Here is a 21,211-nt window from a genome sequence, read left to right on the forward strand (position 1 = left end):
AGCACCGACCCTGCTAAAAGTTAAGCATTATTTCAAGTTGAATTAAAAGGATAGAATAGAGAGCAGGGCCTCCAAAGTATTGTGGGCCTTAGGCCTCACTTTTAGTTAGTCAGGTCTTGTCTCCACCTAATACTACAAAATATATTTCAGCAATTTTAATTAATTTTGATCTTCATGTTTTAATAAGTTTGCTCAAAGATATCTGAATGATGAATACTTTTCTTTTGCAGTTGGAGATGGAAGGTTACATATGTTTACGCAGACGGAGAAGCAGAGGTACGATGGATGGTATAATAACCTCGCACACCCGGACTGGGGATCTATCGGTAAGCTAAATATGTCTTATGCCAGTTTCACTACTTTCACGACGGAGACGAAATCACTGTCCCAGTAGTTACATCTGTCTCTCTACCGGTCCCCGTCACAAAAAGAATTCTAGGTTTTAAAACAAATCCACTCCTGACACCTAACGTATCATCCAGTAGCGGACTTTTCGTCAGTAATCTGCGACGCGGATAAAAAATATATAAAAAAAATAGTCTGCAAGATAAACCAATGTTACATTAATCATAAAATCTGAATTGCCACCGAGAAATACTAAATATAAGATTCTGATACAAGTATTGTGCGTTCACAACGAAATGGCACTTCGCTCTGCTTCTGCAAACGCAGAGTTCGGTTTAGAACGGGGGTGATCGGTGAACAAAATCCCGTGCTTGTAAATGAGACAATCTTAACTATGGCGCGCATTTAAATGTGTGGAAAAGTCTTAGTGTCCTCTACGTCACTTGCTCCACTTGTTTGCTGTTACTTCCGTCATTCATAAGTTTTTAAAAACTGCCACTTTTCGGAAAAATAATATGATCATTAGTCTTCCACCAAAAACAGCAAAATAGAATCGTCGGATGCCACTTGACGAAGGCAGAGCCAAGTGCCTTTTCCTGGTAAACGGACAATATATGGTATCCCCCATAAACGGAAAATATATGGTATAACCCAGAATACGCAGTACAAATCCTCATTAGCAGCAATTTCAATTTTTTGTCTATAAAAGCTTCCAGTTCTTTTCTCAACCAACTAAGAAATAGTCTGCAGACTTTCTCGAGAATATGCGACGCAAGTCATGGCGTCGCGCTGTTTCAGCTACCTGGCGTATCAAGTAATAAGAAGCTTTGTAACTTTTACCTCTGATACTTTTCTCTGTATTGACTGACACAAGATGGATGCATCTTACATTTCCGTATTTTACTGGATAACATTAAGACGTATTTTTGTATAGGAAACCATTTTCTTTATGGTTTAAACTGAAGTGACTTTTGAGATAAGGCGAAAAACATAATTTGTAATTAATATTTCTTTAAAATGATTCCTAAATAGTTGATTCCCCGAATACCACCTATTGCAAGAAAAAAAAAATAATAATAGGGGAAACCCGGCTAAAGTGGATACCCCGGGCAAAGCGAGTTTTGCTTATAACTCCCAAATAAGTAGTTGACCGGCAGCTGTGTTGTCATAGCAACGGTGCTGTCATAGCATAGCGCCTGTTGCCGCTACGCATGCGGCAAACACGTCGAGACGAGTTCGCGTCACACTACGCCAGTGACAAAACAAAGTATGTTTTGAGGAAAACAATATTAGTTTACAGAGATTAGTGTTTGATTTATAACTTTAATACTATTTGTGATATGTTCTTTGTTATGAGTAGAATTTGATGTACGGTTATGTAGCTTTCAACTATCCGTAGACGACGAGTTTAGATGCTCTGGTGTTTTAGTAATTTTTAGTAACCTCAAAAACGTTCCTAAAGGGCAAAGTGGATACCATTTTCACTATGCCCGGTCATGACAAGTTCCTTCATCCGAACCTGGAAGTCCTTCAATTTTAAGATCTTAAGCCAATGCTACTATTGAACACTGTCCTTATGCTCCCATGGGATCTGCCAGATCCCATGGGAGCATAAGGACATTCTGTTGTTTCAGATCCGATCTGAAACAACAGAATAAGTCCAAGGTAATGATGTTCCCGCCACTTCACCCAAACCTGGATATTCTAAGAACTACTACAGTTTTTCAGTTTTATGACCTGTTCCACAGCGTTTTAAACCAATAACAACACGTAAACGAAAGCTACAGAGATCTACACTCCCGACAAGTATTCCAGTAAAGGACAATCAGAAACAAAAATTTAAAAAGTAAAAAAAAAAAGACTGTCATAAGAAACTAGATAATGTTTCAACTAAAGCATTTTAGAAGACTGGTAAAAAGACCACTACCAAAAAGACTAAATAGAAAATATCTGCTACAAAACATAGGACTGCATAAGAGAACGATAAGAGGAAGGAAGTAAAGAAATTTGATGATGTAAGGTGCATTTTCTCTGGTGAAATGTTCATTGAAGAAGATGATCAATCAACGGAAAATTACGTACACTGTCGTATTTGTACTCAGTGGTGTCATAAAGAGTGTTCAACATTAGAAAATGGTAATGATTTTGTTTGTGATAACTGCAATGATTAGTATTGTAGCAGAAAATTGTTGTTGTTTTTTTTTTTTTTTAAATATCCTCCTAAGTTTTGGATGTTGACTTTTTTTTTAGTTTAATTTCTTTGTTGTTATAATAATTACTGCAATAATTAGTATTGTAGAAAAAAATGTTTTAATATGAGCCTTTAATTTTCAATCCTTTTTTTTATTTTTAAGTTCAGTTTCTTTGTTTGTAATAACTACAACAATTAACATTGTAGGAAATGATTTTTTAATATGTTCCTTTAATTTTCGAGTTTTATTTCATTTTTAAGTTCAATTTCTTTGTTTGTAATAACTACAATAATTAGCATTGTAGCAAAAAATGTTTTTTGGATATGTTCCTTTAATTTTCGATAGTTATTTTATTTTTAATGTTCAGTTTCATGACAAATAATGTTGTTGTTCGCTTTGCCCTAGTACTGAATCCACTTAACCCGGGGTGTAGGGCAAAGTGGATATTCATGCCATTGATGAAAACTGGACTTATATCTAATAGTGTAATTAATATTCAGGAAAACTGTTACTTAATTACGTAAGTTCATTAAATGAAGACTGAGTGTAAACATTTGTTTCACTTTCCAAAGTTATAACTAAACGACAGTAATCAAGAAAAGCTTAAGGTATTCACGTTGCCCGGGTTTCCCCTACACTTGCTCATCGACTATTTTTAAGTCTCTCATTAAAAATTACGTCTAAATAACTTGTTTCCATAGCAGCAGGATTTGTTGATTACACAATGATGTAAAACGAAATAAGGAAGTCGTTCGTTAGTGTGGAAGTTTTCATTTGTTTGGCAACAGCAAAGACAACTACGCATTTTAACTCGCGAAATTAACATGACACTTATATTTAAATAAAAAATACTTCCTTGAATAGTCTGTCATTTCCAAAAGTGGAATGAAAGTTCTCAAGTGCTGTTGTCATGGTTTTGGCTACAGCAAAAGAGAGAAAAAAAAATTGACCTAAAGTGCAATTGAACAACATCATGCTATTATGGAACTAACGGACTAGTCGTCGTTGATGTGAAATCCTTCATTTGCTTCGCAACAGCAACGTCAACTACGCATTTTATAGCTCGCGAAACTAATATGGCTCTTATACATAAAACAAGTATTACTTTCTTGAATATTGTCCGTTTTCAACAAGAAGGCACTTGACTCCTCCTTCGTCAGGTGGTACCCGATGATTCTATTTCGCTGCTTTCGGCAGAAGGTATATTCGGATCATAGCATTTTGGCCCTGTTTATGCACACTCCGGCTTCACCCCGGGTTGAAGCGGAAGGTGGATAAAAGGGGGATTGCAGCCGGGTTGATGGGAAGACCCGTTTTTGTCAAATCGTGGATTCTCCTTTACGTCCATGCATTACTTTGTTTTAAGAACTATTAATTGAAAATTAATCAAAAGAAAATTATTGTACAATATCCTTTTTTTGTGTGTGTGTGTGTCTTTTTTATAGTTAAATTGAGCATTAAAAAACATATTGCAGAACTTTTCTGAAAATAATTTGGGGCATAATGGGTTAATTACTTATCACAACTACACTGTGCATAATATTATATTTCAATATGAATCCTATTATTTCATCCTTTTAATTTATTACTTGAATTTCATAAATTTAATCAAAAATAGCTTGTGACAAATGCAATAGCTTTTACTAATTTCGACTGGGGATCAGCATTTTGAGAACTAGCATTAATCAGTAAATTGTGTAAAAATATGTCTGGATTTTTTCAATCCATTTCTAAATTAAAATTTTTGCCCTTTGTGATTGTCAATAGCATGGCCGCAATTAAGGGGTGGGTTTTTAGGGTTCCAACCCCCACCAAAATTTTCACAACTGTTTCGAAATATGCTTTTATTATATATTTTTCTGAAAAAAATGTTTCAAATTTATTTATTTTTATTAATTTATTTTATTTTGGTTTTCAATTTCATTTAAAAATAAAAATTTTATTGACGAAACACATATACAGAACTTTATCCCGAGTAATTACTTTTAATTGTACTTCTTGTGGGAAAAATCCGCCAATAATCCTTTAATGTAGGTGGAGGGAATTCGCTCCTGCATTGAACGCGGCTTGAAGCCGGGTTGGATGCATAAAACAGCCTTATTTCGCGAAGCCGGGTTGACGCCGGGATGAATTTAGCTGCATAAACAGGGCCTTTGTTGCAAAAGCAGCAATTTTTAAAATGCAAGAACAACTAAAATGACCACAGACAAGTGACATAAAGGACACTAAAAGACTTTTTTGCACATTAAAATGCACGTCCAAGTTAAGGCTGTCTGGTTGTTTCATTTAGAAGCGCGTGGGTTGCTTACCGATCACCTCCGCGTAAAATGAAACTCTGCGTTCGAGGAGGCGGAGCGAAGTGCCTTCTTGTGAAAAACGGACAATAGTCTATTATTTCCAAAATTGGAATGATCGGGTCATCAAGTGCTCTTGTCATGTTCGTGACTACAGCAGGGGTGCAAACCCAGGGGCGGAGGGGTCATGACGCAAATTGAAATTTTTAGGAGAGCTGTTTGGAGGGGTATTTTTTTTTGGGGGGGGGGTCTCTTGCTTTTGGGGAGGGGCTTATTGTACTGCAAAATTACTTGATAAATGTATATGCTAAGCACTAGGGAATTATGATCCCTAAATTTTCAGCTCCCACAGGGGCAGGATTCCTTTTAAGGGCACCTTGTACTCTTTTACCACCCAATGTTTTTCTTGAAAAACTGTTCATAACTTTAAATGAAAGTTAAAACAAATAGGAAAATTTAATATCATGTTTTGCTGAACTAGAAAATAGAACACACTCATTGCATTAAAATGAAATATAGCAAACATTTCTATTAAACTAAATTTTCCAATGTAGCTCTGCTATGAAAATGTCCACTGGAGTATGAACCATTTTTCTCATGATGACGGCACTATTGTAATGTATCTGTATGCGTTCCGCATAAAGTTGTTTTGAAACATATTGGACAATGTATTTTCTGGGTAAACAAAGCCTTCATGAAAGTCAAACACCTAAAAAAAAAATGTTCAATAAGTTTATTCGTCAAAAGGCGTTTCATGGGGGAAAATTACCATGAATTCATGAATATCAGTTTGTCCATTCTACTATTGTCCATAAAATAAGCTGTACGAAAACATATCATAGTTCCTGTAATGCTTTCAAAACTTTTTCCTTTTAGCATATAAGGTCTCTTTGAAAACTGGCAGAGTATGACATCGATATTTATGGTTTAAATTCTCCTTACACTCCAATTTCAACAATAAATTTCACTTCCACGTGCAAATACCTTTACCAAGTCTGTTTCACGCATTGAAAATCAGATATTTTAGGCTGTCTCCAAATTTTGGTGAAGCGTACATCCATCTGTATATTTTATACCAAAATTCAACACCGTGAAAAAATAGGGGAGGGATGGGGGATTTCTCAAATATTACATTTGAGTGCTTAGATTTTTAATTTAACTATCTCCAACACTCAGAATGTTAAAATTCGAGATAGCCATGCCTCCTCTCGATCTACCATCATCTATTTAATCCTCAAGAAAGCTAGTTTTTATGGAATTTTTGCATATTTCACCCTTTCAAAATGAATCCCACTCCTCTAAAAATTTTAAATGCTTATTTTCACGCCTTGCAAGAAAAAAAACCTTGCAATATCTGTCCATACCTTTGACATCTTTCTATAATAAAATATTCTCGTTTTGATAAATTTCTCCCGTCCGAAAAAATATCAAGGAATACATTTTCACACCTTGAAAAAGAAAAGAAACTAGCAGTATCTTTGTCTACATATCTCATATCCTTCCGTGTTCAAATATTCCCGTTTTGATCACTTTCTCTCCTCCAAAATAAATTTCACTCATCTAAAAAATATCAAGGCGTATATTATATTTTCACATTTTGAAAATAAAATTTAGTAGTATCTCTATCTACACATCTCATATCCTCCCTTGTTCAAATATGTCCGTTTTGATAACTTTATCTCCTCCAAAATAAATTTCACTCCTCAAAAAAAATCAAAGGGTATATTTCCACACCTTGAAAATACCCTAGCAGTATCTCTCGTACATCTTCCCGTGATTAAATATCTCGTTTTGACTAATTTTATTCCTCCAAAATTAATTTCCCTTCTCTGTAAGCATATCAAGAGAATTTTTACTCCTTGGGGAAAAAAAAACCTACCCAGATTTCTGCCCACATTTCTCATATTTTCCCGTGTTCAAACACTCGCATTTTGACGAAATTCAGGTCTGAGATGCACTCATCTCAATGCGTGTGAAACGCCACAAACCGATTAAATTTAATTGCTGCTCACCTGAGTATCACCCACGCGCTCTTACCCTTCAGGGAAATCAAGGTCAAAAGCAAACAAGAGTGTCGTAACGCTTCATGTTAATGCTTTTCACTGAGCAATTAAAATCAACCTAGAAAACTGTTCAAGTGCTGGTAGTCCGGATTGCGTCCGACTGCCCATCGCAAATTGGGCGAGAGAGGTATCGGTATCCGTTCGTGCTCGCAGTCGCGTTCGCAAATCGGTTTCGTTGTCTGGAGGTTGCAATGCGCCGTCTTTCGCCGGTTGCGGCACCCGTTGTCCCATTTCGAAATAATTAAGTGATATCCTTAATGGCTTGTCAGTCAAGTTTAATGCGTCGAAATGATTTTATTTCGATGAAACTTGATTCTTTGAAATTACTGTTGGAGATTTGCTGCTTTAATGCGCATGTTTGTGTCTTGTGGAAAGTTTTTGAATTTCGGAAAAATGTAATTTTGTTCTGAAAACACTAACGTATGAAACGGAACTTCGGCACTTTGCATGTGATATAATAAGCATAAGAATCATAATAATAAAAACAATAATAAAAACAATAATAATAATAATAATAATAATGATAATAATAATAATAATAATAGCAATAATAATAGTAATATCAATAAAAATAAGTAGCACCAACAGCAATAATAATTATAATAGCAATAATAATAAGAACAGCATCAACGACAATAATAATAATAAATGTAATAATAATAATTATTATTATTATTAACGTTCTTCTGAAGTAGTATAGGGGTGAAAAGTTCAAAAAAGCATGAACATTTGTTGCAAGGAGAGAGACTTAGAGAGTATAACTTTGTTAAATATTTTTAAAAGATCATCAAAAATAATTTTTTTCTGAGATTTTTCCCTTCTGCACACTTTGTAATTATTATTATTACTATTAGTATTATTTGTGTACAACCGAAGTATAGAACCCCTCATGTAAGCTCGACAGCCGAAAATAAGTTCATGTTGTAAAGACAACAATTTAAAAAAATCTTGAAAGCAACGGACTTAGCATACACTAGTCACATCGCAGGCCTTAAATGACGAAACTTATTTGTTTATTATATATATTTATTCAAGTTATTAGGTGAAAATCAAAGTTCAAGGTACTTTTAAAGATGATTGAGTTAGCAGCCTCTTACCAATGTAGATACCGTATCATGTTAGGGGCCATGGTGACTTGATCGGCAAGGAGTGGAACTCATGACTGGAAGATCCCGAATTCGATGCTAATCGGTCAAAAATATTCCATGTTTGCTACTGATGACTTGAGTACATTAAATATGTCGTGATCACAAAGTCTGCCAAATTCTCATTCAAAATCCATACATATGGGGGCACTGGATCAATTGTTGCTCGACTTCTGGTCTGGAACAAAAAACGGAGCTCTATTTGGGACTCCATCCAAGTGATTAAGCCACGTGTAGGGATAGGAACGAAAGACCCTGGAGTGTAGTACCTATAATATGCCATGTTAATTGTTCAGTTCAAATAAAGTTGCACCTTCTGTTATATATCATCACTATATATCGAAGAGCCAAAACAAATAAGGACCATCCGTGGGTGCATGTCCATTCAGTTAATAGTAGGCAGAAAAATGTCTCATTCGCTTTTGAGATTATATACTCAACGTGTATTTTAAGCACTTTGAAAATTTAAGTATTATTGAAGGGCTGGGAGCAATAACATGGTAACCCACACTCCATGCAAAATCAAAAGGTAGGAACGTTATTAAAAACAGTACTGTTGGGTTACCACCTATTACTATCGCATGAAGTCCTGGGTTACCATGTCATTGCTCCCAACCCTTCAAATTTACAGTGATCCGAAAAGGTGGTAACCCAAAAGTACTGTTTTTAACAACGATTCTACCTTTTGATTTTGTATGAAGTGTGGATTACCATGTTATTGCTCCCAGCCCTTCAATTTTGCGATTGAGTTTTTAAAATAAACGTTTATCGTATAAAATGGATGAACACCCATTTTGCATGGGTTGTTGATACGAATAAAGAAAACCAATAAGTGCAGAAAAGAATACAAAACACAAGAATAAAGAGAAAAAAATGTGTCTCAGCAAGATCTTAAGATATCTATACAAGACACTCAATAAAACATGCCCTACACTGCATTATTACTAGAAAGATTTCCAATAACAAAAGCTTTCTTAGACGTCCACTTCAGAAAAACAAAGTCATAAAGTTTTAGTGCAGTATATTTTATAATTTATACAAGGAATGCAACAGAAAAGATAAAGAGAGAAAAGATTTTTTTTTAATTTGTTAAAATTTTACCATTTGTACGTCACTTCATATTGTTATCAAACCCTTAGTCAGGATAGATCAGGCAAACTTGATTTACCACTACGAATTTTTTTAAGGTTTTGAAATTCAAATTTCTAGATACCTGTAGAGTGGAGTTAACGCAGAAATACATCCCCTTTTTGGGAATGATATCCAAAAGTATTGAAGTATTATCTTCAACAGAAACGAACAACGATTAACAAAAACTATCAGAAGTTAGACAAAAATTCATATTTTCGATACGTCCAATTAATTTTGAACCTTTTCGGGTTTTGATAGTGTACCGCTGAAGTTAAAACTACCATCTTGAAGAAATTGATGAGATTAAGTTGTATGCATAAAAGCTTAAAACTAAGATGTTATTTCAAAAAAGAGGTTTTTTTTTTCTATTTCCCAAAACAGTTTAAGGTTGGTATAGATGGATTTGATTTGCATCCTTACATATCAGCCCGTTGAAGATTCACAATTAAGGTTTTTTTTTCTGATATTTTGTTTGTTCTCTGTCACCTTGTACTGCTGTTTATAAAAGACATAATAATAGTTTTGTGTCCTGCTTTGTTTTTGCAGATAGCCAGCTGACAAGAAAGGCCCCGCCATCGTATGCAGATGGCGTGTATCAGATGGCCGGTATGGAGAGACCCAGTGCCAGAGCTCTGTCTCAGGCCCTCATGAAAGGCAAAGATGGTCTCTCATCGCTCAGGAACCTCACTGTTCTTTTCACATTTTTCGGTAAGATATATTTAAACGAATCACCACAATTATGTTGAAAATACGAAGAGATGCTGTGGTTCAATTTTGTAGATCCTTATCAAAATGTAGAGCTGTTCAGAAAAGTCAGGTGCCATTCCATCAAATAAGAGAAGTTTTATGAAAATGGACTTAATTTCAAAAAATCTAGCTCCATAAAGAAAATAGCTTCTTCAGAGAAACCATGCTGCCAATACCACATATAAATCACCGTTTTCTTTATAAATTAGCCATTTTGCTGCGAATTAAAAGGGGTAGCAAAAAAACTTTTTCAACTTTAAACAGTTTTCATAGAGTTTGATCTACATATGTTTTAATATTAAACATTTATCATTTTTTGCATAATTTTATTTGAAATAATGTTAAACGAAACAGGAATCCTTTGCAAAATATTGCAGAATATTCCTTGATATCACAGTTTAAAACTTGTATTCCAAATTGCTGGGAATTTATTTACGCCCTACGCTTTACTTTCTAGTAACAAAAGAATGTCTTATCAAAAATTATGGTAAGATTTCGTTGTCTTCAACTATTTAATTCTCCCAATTTGATTTATTTCAACAAAGATTTTGTAAGTGGTGGCAAATTATAAAATCTGTGAAATAATTTAACTTCGCATGTAATCTAACAATATGTTTGATGTTTCAATTATGTTAGAAAAAGCTAAATACATTTTCATGGACTGCATTCAGTTAATCTTTTTTTTTTTTTTTGCAACTAAAATCTAATGAATATAATGTTTCAAGATCATAAAGATATTTTCAAAAGTGATTTTCCTTAATTGTCAGAAATATAACTGAAGAGTGTGTTTTAAATTCTGTTGTCGAAGAGTGAGAAAGTTAACAGAACAACATGTTCTAAATTTTGCCTTAAAAAGGCTCAAAGTCAGACAAACGTAAGTTGTATTTTCACTACTTTGCTGGAGAGCTTAACAAACATTTGTCTGGTGAATACAAGTATTGAGACTCGCCCTCTCTTAACACTGGTAATTAATTGTAAAAAACATTTTGTTAAGGAATTTCGTTGTTATAGCTCAATGCAGAATAGGATTCTACATACCAGAAAATGGTTATTTTTGGATTTACGTTAGTCTGGCCCTGAGATACAGATGTTGGAAATCAAGTGAGTAAAAATGCAACAACATGTATATATGTACAAATAAAATCAATTAAAAAGAGTTAAAAAAACTCTGAAGACAGCTGTTTTGAGGGAATAAAAACAAATCCCTTCATCAGTGCACAAAAGAAAAATGGTACACAAAGCCCTTTTCTTTTATGCACTGATGAATTGGTTTGTTTTTATAGCCTTGAAACAGCTGTCTTCCAAGTTTTCTTAAAACTCTTTTTAATTGATTTTATTTGTACATGTATACACGTTGTCGTATTTTTACTCAATTCATTGTACAAAGTCTCGACTGCTTCTTTTACTTATTAGAAATTAACTTTCTTTTCAGTCATTTAACTTCCTTATACTTCAATGCTTTTATTTTGTGTTTAAACTGAGTTACTTTTTCAGGGCAAGTCGCAGCGTCCGAGATACTGATGGCCAGTGAATCTGGATGTCCCATTGAAGTTCATAAAATTGAAGTTCCAGCTTGCGACGATGCCTACGACAAGGAATGCAAAGGGACCAAAATGATGCCCTTTCATAGAGCACTCTATGATTCCAAGACTGGGCAGTCTCCAAATAGTCCTCGAGAGCAGGTATAGCGAACAATTCAATTCTCTAATCTTGGATAGGCGTGGTTAAATATTGGTTAATTTCTCTCTATGTATCTGTGTTTTGTCGTTTAAGTCTCTTTAAATGGCTGAACGCGTTATCAGTCAGACCTCGATATAAGGTCACCTCTCGAGACTTCATGAAACTGACCTTATAAGCGGGGTGACCTTATAACCGATCCATGTATATTTTTCGATAAATAAGCATGTATATACATTAATTATTTAAAAAATTTAATACATTCAAAAATATCAATTATTAGGTTATAATAGTTGAATAGATTTGAACCAGTTAAAACTTTTGGAAGCAATAAGACATTTTGAAATGATTTTTTAGAACTTTCATTTAGAGTAAAGCTGCATACAAATATGCCCAAGCAGAGAACTGATGAGCAATTTACCTAACTTAAAATTATCATAAATACAGGACTGATAGGATTTTTCTTTCGTTTTAGCACAATGGTTTCTAATTGTTATCTGAAAATTTTCTTCGGCTTCTCATGACTGGTAAAAAAGTGCGATATATAGATAGTGCGATATATACACGCTGAGTGCCCTCATTACTTCTGCTTCATATTTTAGCGTCACTGTCGTAATACTCACTTTCTACTGCATTTGGTGCACTACATGCTACACTGTAAAAAAAAATCGGAAACGTTTCTGAGTATATCGTGCAGCTGCGGTTCATGAAATTTTCAAAAACGTTTCTGAGTATTTCGGAATTCTCTTTCTGTAATGTCCGGAAACGTGTCTGAGTGTTTCGGAATCCTCTTTCTGTAATGTCCAGAAACGTGTCTGAGTATTTCGGAATCCTCTTTCTATAATTTCCAGAAATGTTTCTGAGTATTTTGGAATCCTCTTTCTGTAATTTTCAGAAACGTTTCTGAGTATTTCGGAATCCTCTTTCCGTAATTTCCAGAAATGTTTCTGAGTATTCTGTGCAGCTGTGGTTCATGAAAGTTTCGAAAACGTTTCCGAGTATTTCGGAATTCTCCAAACAATTTTCAAAAACGTTTCTGAGAATTTCGGAGTCCCTTTTCCGTGATTTTTTCTAAAAAAATAATTCTTTACTATAGTACTGCATGCCATATCAGTTTCAATTCTTTCATATCTAAGAGCAATGAAACAAGCAATTTTAGATTCATTCGTGGATTTTTTTTTCTGAATTTCTAATGACAAATAGCATGGTTAACAGCATAACATATGCACAGTTATAAGTTTTTGAAAATTTATGAAATAATATAGTAGTTTCATTCATAATCACAAAATCGTCGGGGGAGGAAAGGGGAGTACTTTCTCAAAAGTGGGATTGTTTGTTAAACAATATTAAACTTCAGTTTTTCTCTCAATATTTTCAGAACAAAATTATCAACATATTGTATTTTTAATGCAGAACTTAAAAACATATCTTGTATCAAACTTGATAGCTTTTATTTTCGGATAAAATTTGACAGAATTTACCTAAACTTTGCGTTCCGAAATTCGTTCACGTCAAGTCAATTTCTTTGACGAACAAAGTGTACCGAAAAGTACCAACAGAGAAATTGATGAATTTAAATATGACACCAAAGTCCCCCTGCTGGAACCATTCGGGTTTATTCTTCTGTTCTTGCCCTTTTCCAGTTTATCACAAATATAGATACTTAATCAAAATAGGTTACTGATTTAGAGTGCGCGCAAAATGCATTATATATTTTATTTATTAAAACATTGAACTCTATTACATGATTATTCCATTTCATATATACGAGAGTCCCCCCCCCCCACACCATAAGAGTGATGGTGCACCCATAAAATGATATAAAGCGCCCCCCACCTTAAAAAAAGCAACCCCTTGAAAATGTCAATGGCACAGTCTGCGTGGTGAACGCCCCTCGTCTTCTCACCATATGTGCATTGCATATTAATAACATAGTATTTAAAAACTGATCACTTTTAAAACGATGACATGAAATAATATTACTTTTTATTTCAGCATGTAAATGCAGCTGTTCCATTTTTGCCACTGACTCATTCCTCCTGACTGTCCTACATTAAACTAGTATATCCACGAAGGAAATGTTATTTTCGGAACTAATGTCAAGGAATTTTTTTATTCTTAACCACATTTAACAAAATGAATAAGCAGATGAATTAATTTCATAACTATGTTCTTACTAATAGATAACATGGTCATTTTCTAATGGTATAACTATTTTTAAATGAATGAATAAATTATAATAAAAAAAGATAAATTATACCGGCACATTTTTTGTGAAGCATATTACAATACTTGAAAATATTTGCATTACCATATTTCTAATGAATTAAACAATTGATTTTTTTTTTCTTTTTGAACCAAAATGTATGTACATCCAAGTATTTCGAAATAACTTTTCTGTGATTGCTTCTCAAATATAAATCTTACTTCTTTTGCGTAATTAATCAGTTTCAGTTGGTTACAACAAATAGTACACCGCGCACATAGGTATGCAGGATAACTTTAAATTAATTCGATAAACCTAAAAACAGTTACAATTGGAGCCTCATCAAATGCAAATCAACAAAAATATAAATGTATATAACAACATGTTTTAAAATATTCATTAATACTTACAAGTGAACATGAGCGGAAGAAAATCTAAGTACCTCCATTGCAACTGAATAAGTAATACAAAGGGTTTCGTTTCATTAAGTATAAACACAGGCGTTGAAACTATTCACGCTTGAACACACAATATATATCTAATTATGGTTGCATTGGAAATTGTAAAGAAGCAAATGGTTATTAACTATAATAGCTGCGTACATCGTCTAAAAACTCAAGGGCAGTCCAAAATGCAAAGGCGTAAAATTAGTTTCGACACATTTTAATACTCTCTAGACATGAACTAACAAGCAATCCAATGCTAAACAGTTGCTGACTGCAGCAACCATAGATAAGAAAAAAAGAAGTTCTCGTTATTTCCGACTCATTGGCGCCTGTGTTGGAAGGAGGAAATAGGTTTCGAAGCGTTGCGTCATCACTTCCGCTTCTAGATATCTTGAAATAACAAAAAGCTTTCTGAATATTGAGGAGTTCGCTATTGGATGAAGGATTCCTACTATTTCGGAAACGTTTCCGATATATCCAGAAACGTTTCCGAAATTTGTTACAGTGTACGTAATAGGAATACGACTTTTCACTCTTTATGGATCGTATATTGCGAAAAATTCTTGGAAGTGAATCTATTAAGCACTGAAATTATTTAAAGAAATCAGACAGAAGTGATCTTATAAGCGATTAATGTATTATGACCTGACTACATATCCGATAAGACACAACATAGAATTCCTATTCAGTGAGCCGCGACTTTAGAAAAGTGACCTTAAATGCGGGGTGATCTTACAAGCGAGTGACCTTATATCAAGGTCTGACTGTATAGGGTCACTAAAAATTATTCTTTTGCTTTAAAAACGCCATATATCCAAAAGTATTGCTTGTACAAAGAGGAATATATTAAAATAACCACAAACTCATCAAGATGTGGAACGAGTTAACCATGTGGTTAAACGTTCCACTTTAAATTAAGAGACCATCGCTCATGCAACAAAGCTCAAGTACAATAGATAGCAAAAATGCTAAAAAAATTAAAAAGAAAAATGTTCAGTTACTGCCTTTTACCTGCCCACGGCAGCATAATAGTGTTCAATTTCATCAGAAAATTAAATTTCTAAGGATAAAGTTGAATATACTGTCTGACCGTCTATACTGTCTTTAGGCGTTCGATTACATGGAATGCGTAATATTCGGTTTATAGGCGAAAATGGGCGTATCTATTAGTTTATAGGGGTGTTAGTTGGTTTGTTACAGATGTCCACTTTTTCCTCTCTATTATTTAGCCCCAGTTTTGTAAAAATAATTATTTGCTAACTGCAATATCTTCTTAATCTAAAGTATATCAAATCTATATTCTCACCACAAAAATTAATTGATTTATTTATTTATAGCGCAGTTTTGAGCTTACCATTTTGCTTTTACATTCCCGAATGAAATGAAAACATTTTATTTTCTTTTTGTTGTTTCCATAGCAACTATTTTTATTTCCCCTCATTTTATTTTAGAGAATGCAATAAATGGTAAAGGCCCCTAGTGACATTATAAAACGCGTGTATCAATATATCTCATCGCTATTTTCCCTTCTACCCTGCTAGATTCATTCAGATGGAATCGTCTTTATTAGGCCGATTGCCAAATTACATGCAATCCGTGGTCAAACAGTAGCAGGGAAAGAGCTGATGCATGCTAGATTGGTTTTAACAATTAGATTGTTGGAGTTTTTGAATTTAAAAAAAAAAACCTAAAGTACATTTTGAAAATTCAAACTGTTTTTTTTTTTTTTCACGATGCTAAATTTTGATACAAACCGTGAAAATACTCTTTACTTAGGTTGAAACGTATTTCCAATTTTTAATGGATGAAATATGCTGAAACAGGTGCTAAAATTATTTCTGCCTCAAGAATAACTTAAACTAAAAATGTAATGAAAGAAAAAATGTTTATCCAAAGTTCCCAAAATCATAACCCTAGTATTTGACCAAAATACAGTCGAGCCTCCATATATCGAACTTCCACATATCGAAATTTTCTATACATCGAAATCCCAGCAAATTTCAATGTTCATTACATAGAAAAATTGTTTCTATATATCGAAAAAATCTCTATATATCGAAATTTTTTTCGAGACATTCGTAGATATTTTTTGTCCACTTTAGACTGTTTGTCTCATGAAAAATGCAGGTTAGGGGAGAAAATTATGTTTACTAAAAGTTGCTAAGAAACTCATAAGAAATCTGGGTTTGAGGGGTGTGTATAGGTCGTTGTTCCGTTCTGGAGTTCTTAAATTCCCTCAAGTTTATTTCAAATCTTAATTGTAACCAGTAACACTGTAACATCTTTTTTGTCTGTTGATTATCAATCCTAGTCTTTTCAGCTTCAGTAAAAATCGTTCAAGTTAGGTAGATTGATTTCTTACTTTTCTCTCGATTACATTGTCAAAACGAAAATCCCCCTATGTTGCGGATCAAATTGAACTGCCGAAGAATGAAGATGTATGGAGGCACAAAAATGTAATTTCTGTTATTTTTTCAATTATTAACTTTCGTTTAATCCAATGCTCGTAAAAATTAGAAATTGGGTTTCATGCACGAAAATTAGCTTTTATTTTAATGTTTTAGGAGATTTTTATGATAAAATAAGATCGTTTCTATGTATCGAAATTTCTATATATCGAATTTTTTCCCGGCAATTTGCTACTTCGATATATGGAGGTCCGACTGTATATAAATACATTGGACTAAGTGAGAGATTTTTTCATACAAATCCCGGTTGCAGAATGTTTTACAGCGATCTGTGACGCAGATTAAAGACCCACAAAAATAGTCTGCAGGCAAATAGACATTAGATTAATCACAAAATGCAAAAAAATAAGATTCTAAACTCAAAAACTTAAAGTACTACCTGTGGTTATGTACCGAAACCCAAGAAGTGCAGTAATAAGATTCATTAGTTGAAATTTGAGCTATTTTCCATTAAACAGAATGACTGCTCTCATCCTCAAATGATAGCATTTTACATTGATTACAAGCATTTAATCTTGACTAGTGAATCGATAGCGAAATTTTTTTTTCTCATTTAAAAAACTGAAAATACAAAAATATGAACTTCTGTGTGAAACTTAAGACCCGATCCACAATTAGTGACATTACCCAGCTTAAAAGTTAAAATTAACGTCATTATACGCCTCATACTGAGCGAAAAGTTAATTCATAGTCACAGTTAGCTCATATTTCATCGCTAAGTAATTGCAGTCATTAACGCACAACTTAACGAGAAAATTATGACCAGTGACGCAAAACACAAGTTTTCAAGGTTTTTTCTTTTTTCTACTTTTACTTTTTGTTTTTTCTTGTTTCATTTTTTTCTTTCCTATTTTTTTTTTTACTTTTCTTGCATTTTATTTTATTTATTCTCTCTCTCTCTCTCACACACACACTCTCTCTTCTTTTGTGTGTGTGTGTGTGTGTGTGCGTGTGCTTGGTTCACTAAATTGACAATACTTTTTATTCAATAAAAACGCTTTAGAAATGCTTCAAAGCCAAAAAGGAAGATAATATTTAGAAAATCTTTTACTATTCTTGCATTTTATTATTTTTTTCTCCCCCCTCCTTTTGTGTGTGTGTGTGTGTGTTTAAGTGCTTAGTTCACAGAATCTACACTACGTTTACTCAATAAAAACGCTTTAGAAATGCGTCAGAGCCAGAAAGGAAGAAAATTTGTGGATTCAGATCAAACATAAACACAAAAACTGAACAGTTATGGCAAATATATGTTTGAAATAGCTATCTGAAGTCAAAGAATCAGTTATGAAAAACCTTCAATGTTTTATCCATAAAGATGTCCTAGGCTTCGTTATACAAATGGATTCAACAAATATTGGAGCAAGATCCAAGGTATGAGAAGCGCACAAGTATAAAATTCAATAAAAAAACTTTTTTTTTAACTACTCTCCCCCCCCTCCCCAAAAAACACTACATAGAAATAATATTAAATTGATGCTATTCAGTAATATTCAACACCCTGGCATATTTTTGACATGAAGTGGCTAATTAAGTGACTAGTTTGAACTGAAAAAAAAAATCTAAGTTTCGTGGAACCCTCGAATGATCTCCGTGGAATACTGATGTTCGCGGAACACAATTTAAGAATTGCTGACTTGTAAAAAACTTCTAAAATGTCGACTCAACGTCCAGAGTCAGAGTTCTATTACACAAAGATTTTTCGAAAAGCAATAGAAAAAGGCAATGGATTGAAAACGCCACTCCTACTGAAAGGAAAAGTTTCCTTAAACTAAGAAATATCCTAGACCATATCTGACAAACAAATATCTGTTTCTGAAATAAAAGTGATCTCTCATAGTTACATTCCTTTGAAAAAAAAAGTGAGATCTTTCTTCGTCCAATCTCTTTCCCTCTTGACCTCTAAAATGAAACTTCTTTGATTGAATGTTTGACCAGTGAAACTTCCAGTCATTTCCAGCGATTAATGAACCCCATCTAGAGCTAACAGATGGAAACCAGTCCAAGAAATTCTGTGAAGGTCTGCTGCAGCCTGTTTCTCTCCAGACGTAGGTTGCTATGTCCTTGCACACGGAAGCTGCTTTCTGTGTCAAGAGATCATTTAATTGAAGATTGGAAGAAGTTTCATTTATTTCTTTCTAAGCATCCTTCAGAGGCCCTTTGAGGGTGTCAGCAAAAATGTTTCAAGCAGCTAAATGCACAGTTTGTTGACAATCTTCCACTTTTCCTTCAGGGCCTCCTTTAGTATGTGGAATCCCCCCCCCCCCCATTTACATGATACTATCGTTTAACGAACCAAATAGTTAATAAACAAGATGTCCCGCAAGTTTTTCCGTACCATTTGCATAGTTTTACATTTTCTTCGTTGCAAAAAATTGTCCCGTTTTAAAAATATTTGCTTGCTTTCAGTTTTACTGTTTGAGTTTTCATTAAACGTTTCACTAAACAGTGATTTTAGTCTTGAAGAAAACACTTCGTTTTATTGGAAAAACTTAAAAAACGGAGAGAATAAAAATTATTTAACACCCGTGACTGATGATACAAAGATTTTGCGACTGATGTTACATTTACAATAAATTACTGCAATTATATATTATTTCTCCTTAAAAATGAAATTAGCACATGTTTTGTTTAAAATTGTATTTAAATTACAAGAAAAGTACATTTATAAAGTTTTAAAAGATATTTTTTTGACGTATTTCATAAAGTAAAAAGTCCTTTTGCATTTATTACATCTAGTGCGCTAAATATTTTATTTCTTTCTCATGTGAATAATAAATTTCCTTCACATTGACCGGCTATTTCCAAAGTCTTTATGCTTGAATCTTAACAGTCACTAAACACTCTTAGTTTTAATTTCAATGCATCTAATTTCTCGTGATACAATTATTAGTGATATTCTTCAAGAACCCGTTCTCCAGTTGCAGTCAACAATTTTGGAACATGTTCTGCTGGAAGTGATTCCCTCCTTTACTGCAAAAAAAGTTGTTGCTAAACACCTGCTGCAGCTTATAAATTAGGAAAAAAGAATTACTTAAATATAACTCTTTATAATATGGCTGCAAGACGGATGGTGATAGCTCTGAAATTTGCATAAAGCTGTGACATTTAGAAATATTTCTGTATCGATGATGTAGCACTTTTTTTCAAATGTATTACATTCAGAATAAGTTGTATCTGTTTAACAAATTTCATATTGGAAATTTTTTTTACGGCTACAGTTTTCTTTTGTGAAGATATAACAAAGAGCGGTTTTAATAAATAACAGATTTTACCAAGGTTTCATGACTTTAAAGAAGGGTAATGCAGCTTATAATTTAAACCTGAGACTTGGATACTTTAAATTTGTTCTACTCTTTTTCTACTTCATCATCTAATTTCTCTTTTTAGTTCCATTCTGAACTAACTTAGGTAATTATGCTAGGTTTTAAAAATTATTTTATTTATTTTTTATCGTTCGCTCTTTTAGCTTCTATTTTGTTTTACTTTTGTAATTTTCATGTTTTCCTTTATTTCTTAATTATCTCGCCTCTTTTTTTTTTTTGCCTGTCTGCAGCAATCAATGGCATTTGGGCAATTTGTTTGAGGTTTGTTACCGAAAAGAGAAATGTGACTGATGTTACATATTTTAAATAAGTTTTAAATAATTAAATTCAACTATTTCTGAATATTTAAGGGATTAATCATAAATGAAGATAATATGACTTTTTATTAACTTGGGTTTGTTTTTGTTTAAGCAATGCAAACTTTTATACAATTTTGTGACTGATGTTACATTAGAGTATGAGGCCTAGTTTTAAAAAAAATGTTCAAAAACAATTATAACAGTTTAAAGTTTTTTTGTTAGTCTAATCTCTTCCTCTGTAAACAAAATTCCAATGAAAAATAAGATTGTAGACATAACAATTAATTTCCTAAGTGTAAAAACGGATTAACTTTTAGAGCCGCTCAAACAACCATACATGGGCACTGAGTAGTGTTGATCAAATTTGCCTATAAAGCTTACAAAAAATGTGTTTATAACTTTTTTTGCATAGGTTTATAAAAATAGTCTTTTTCTCCTCATATGAAAGAAAAAAATTACTGATACAATGAAGTTTTTTTTACTGTGATGTCTCTAGTTTCATGGAATTGCCCATGGCACATAAAATGAGGTCTGCCATAAGTCATTGTGAGGCAATGTGTTACAGTTAAATTTCATTTGTAATAAGTAATTTATTGGGATGATTAGTGATTGTAATGCCGGTATACCAGTATACCGAATACTGGTATTTGGAGCCATTTTGCAATTTCATAATACCGGTATTTGCTGAGGTAGAATACCGGTATTTTCGGTATTAGCAAAAAGTATTAAATAGTTTTTGATTTAAAAGTTATCAACTTAACTGTGTGATTTATATCTACTGTTCTTTTAAATATAAATTTTGTTTTCAATGAGACAATCATCTATTGAAATAAAAGTTTGGCTTCAAAAGTACGAATTTATAGAATATCAATCAA

General features: G+C 33.2%; 1 protein-coding gene across 1 annotated transcript in view; it reads left to right on the top strand.

Annotated features, from left to right (window-relative positions):
* LOC129217818 (dual oxidase-like) overlaps positions 1-21,211 on the top strand; it is a 264,773-nt gene that overhangs the window by 175,154 nt on the left and 68,408 nt on the right. Inside the window, exons 2-4 of the mRNA XM_054852156.1 lie at positions 231-326; positions 9,717-9,878; positions 11,412-11,599. Of these exons, the coding sequence (XP_054708131.1) occupies positions 231-326; positions 9,717-9,878; positions 11,412-11,599 (446 nt within the window). The remainder of the gene's footprint in view (positions 1-230; positions 327-9,716; positions 9,879-11,411; positions 11,600-21,211) is intronic.

This window comes from Uloborus diversus, chromosome 2 (assembly GCF_026930045.1).
Source record: "Uloborus diversus isolate 005 chromosome 2, Udiv.v.3.1, whole genome shotgun sequence".
Classification (NCBI taxonomy): Eukaryota; Metazoa; Arthropoda; class Arachnida; order Araneae; family Uloboridae; genus Uloborus; species Uloborus diversus.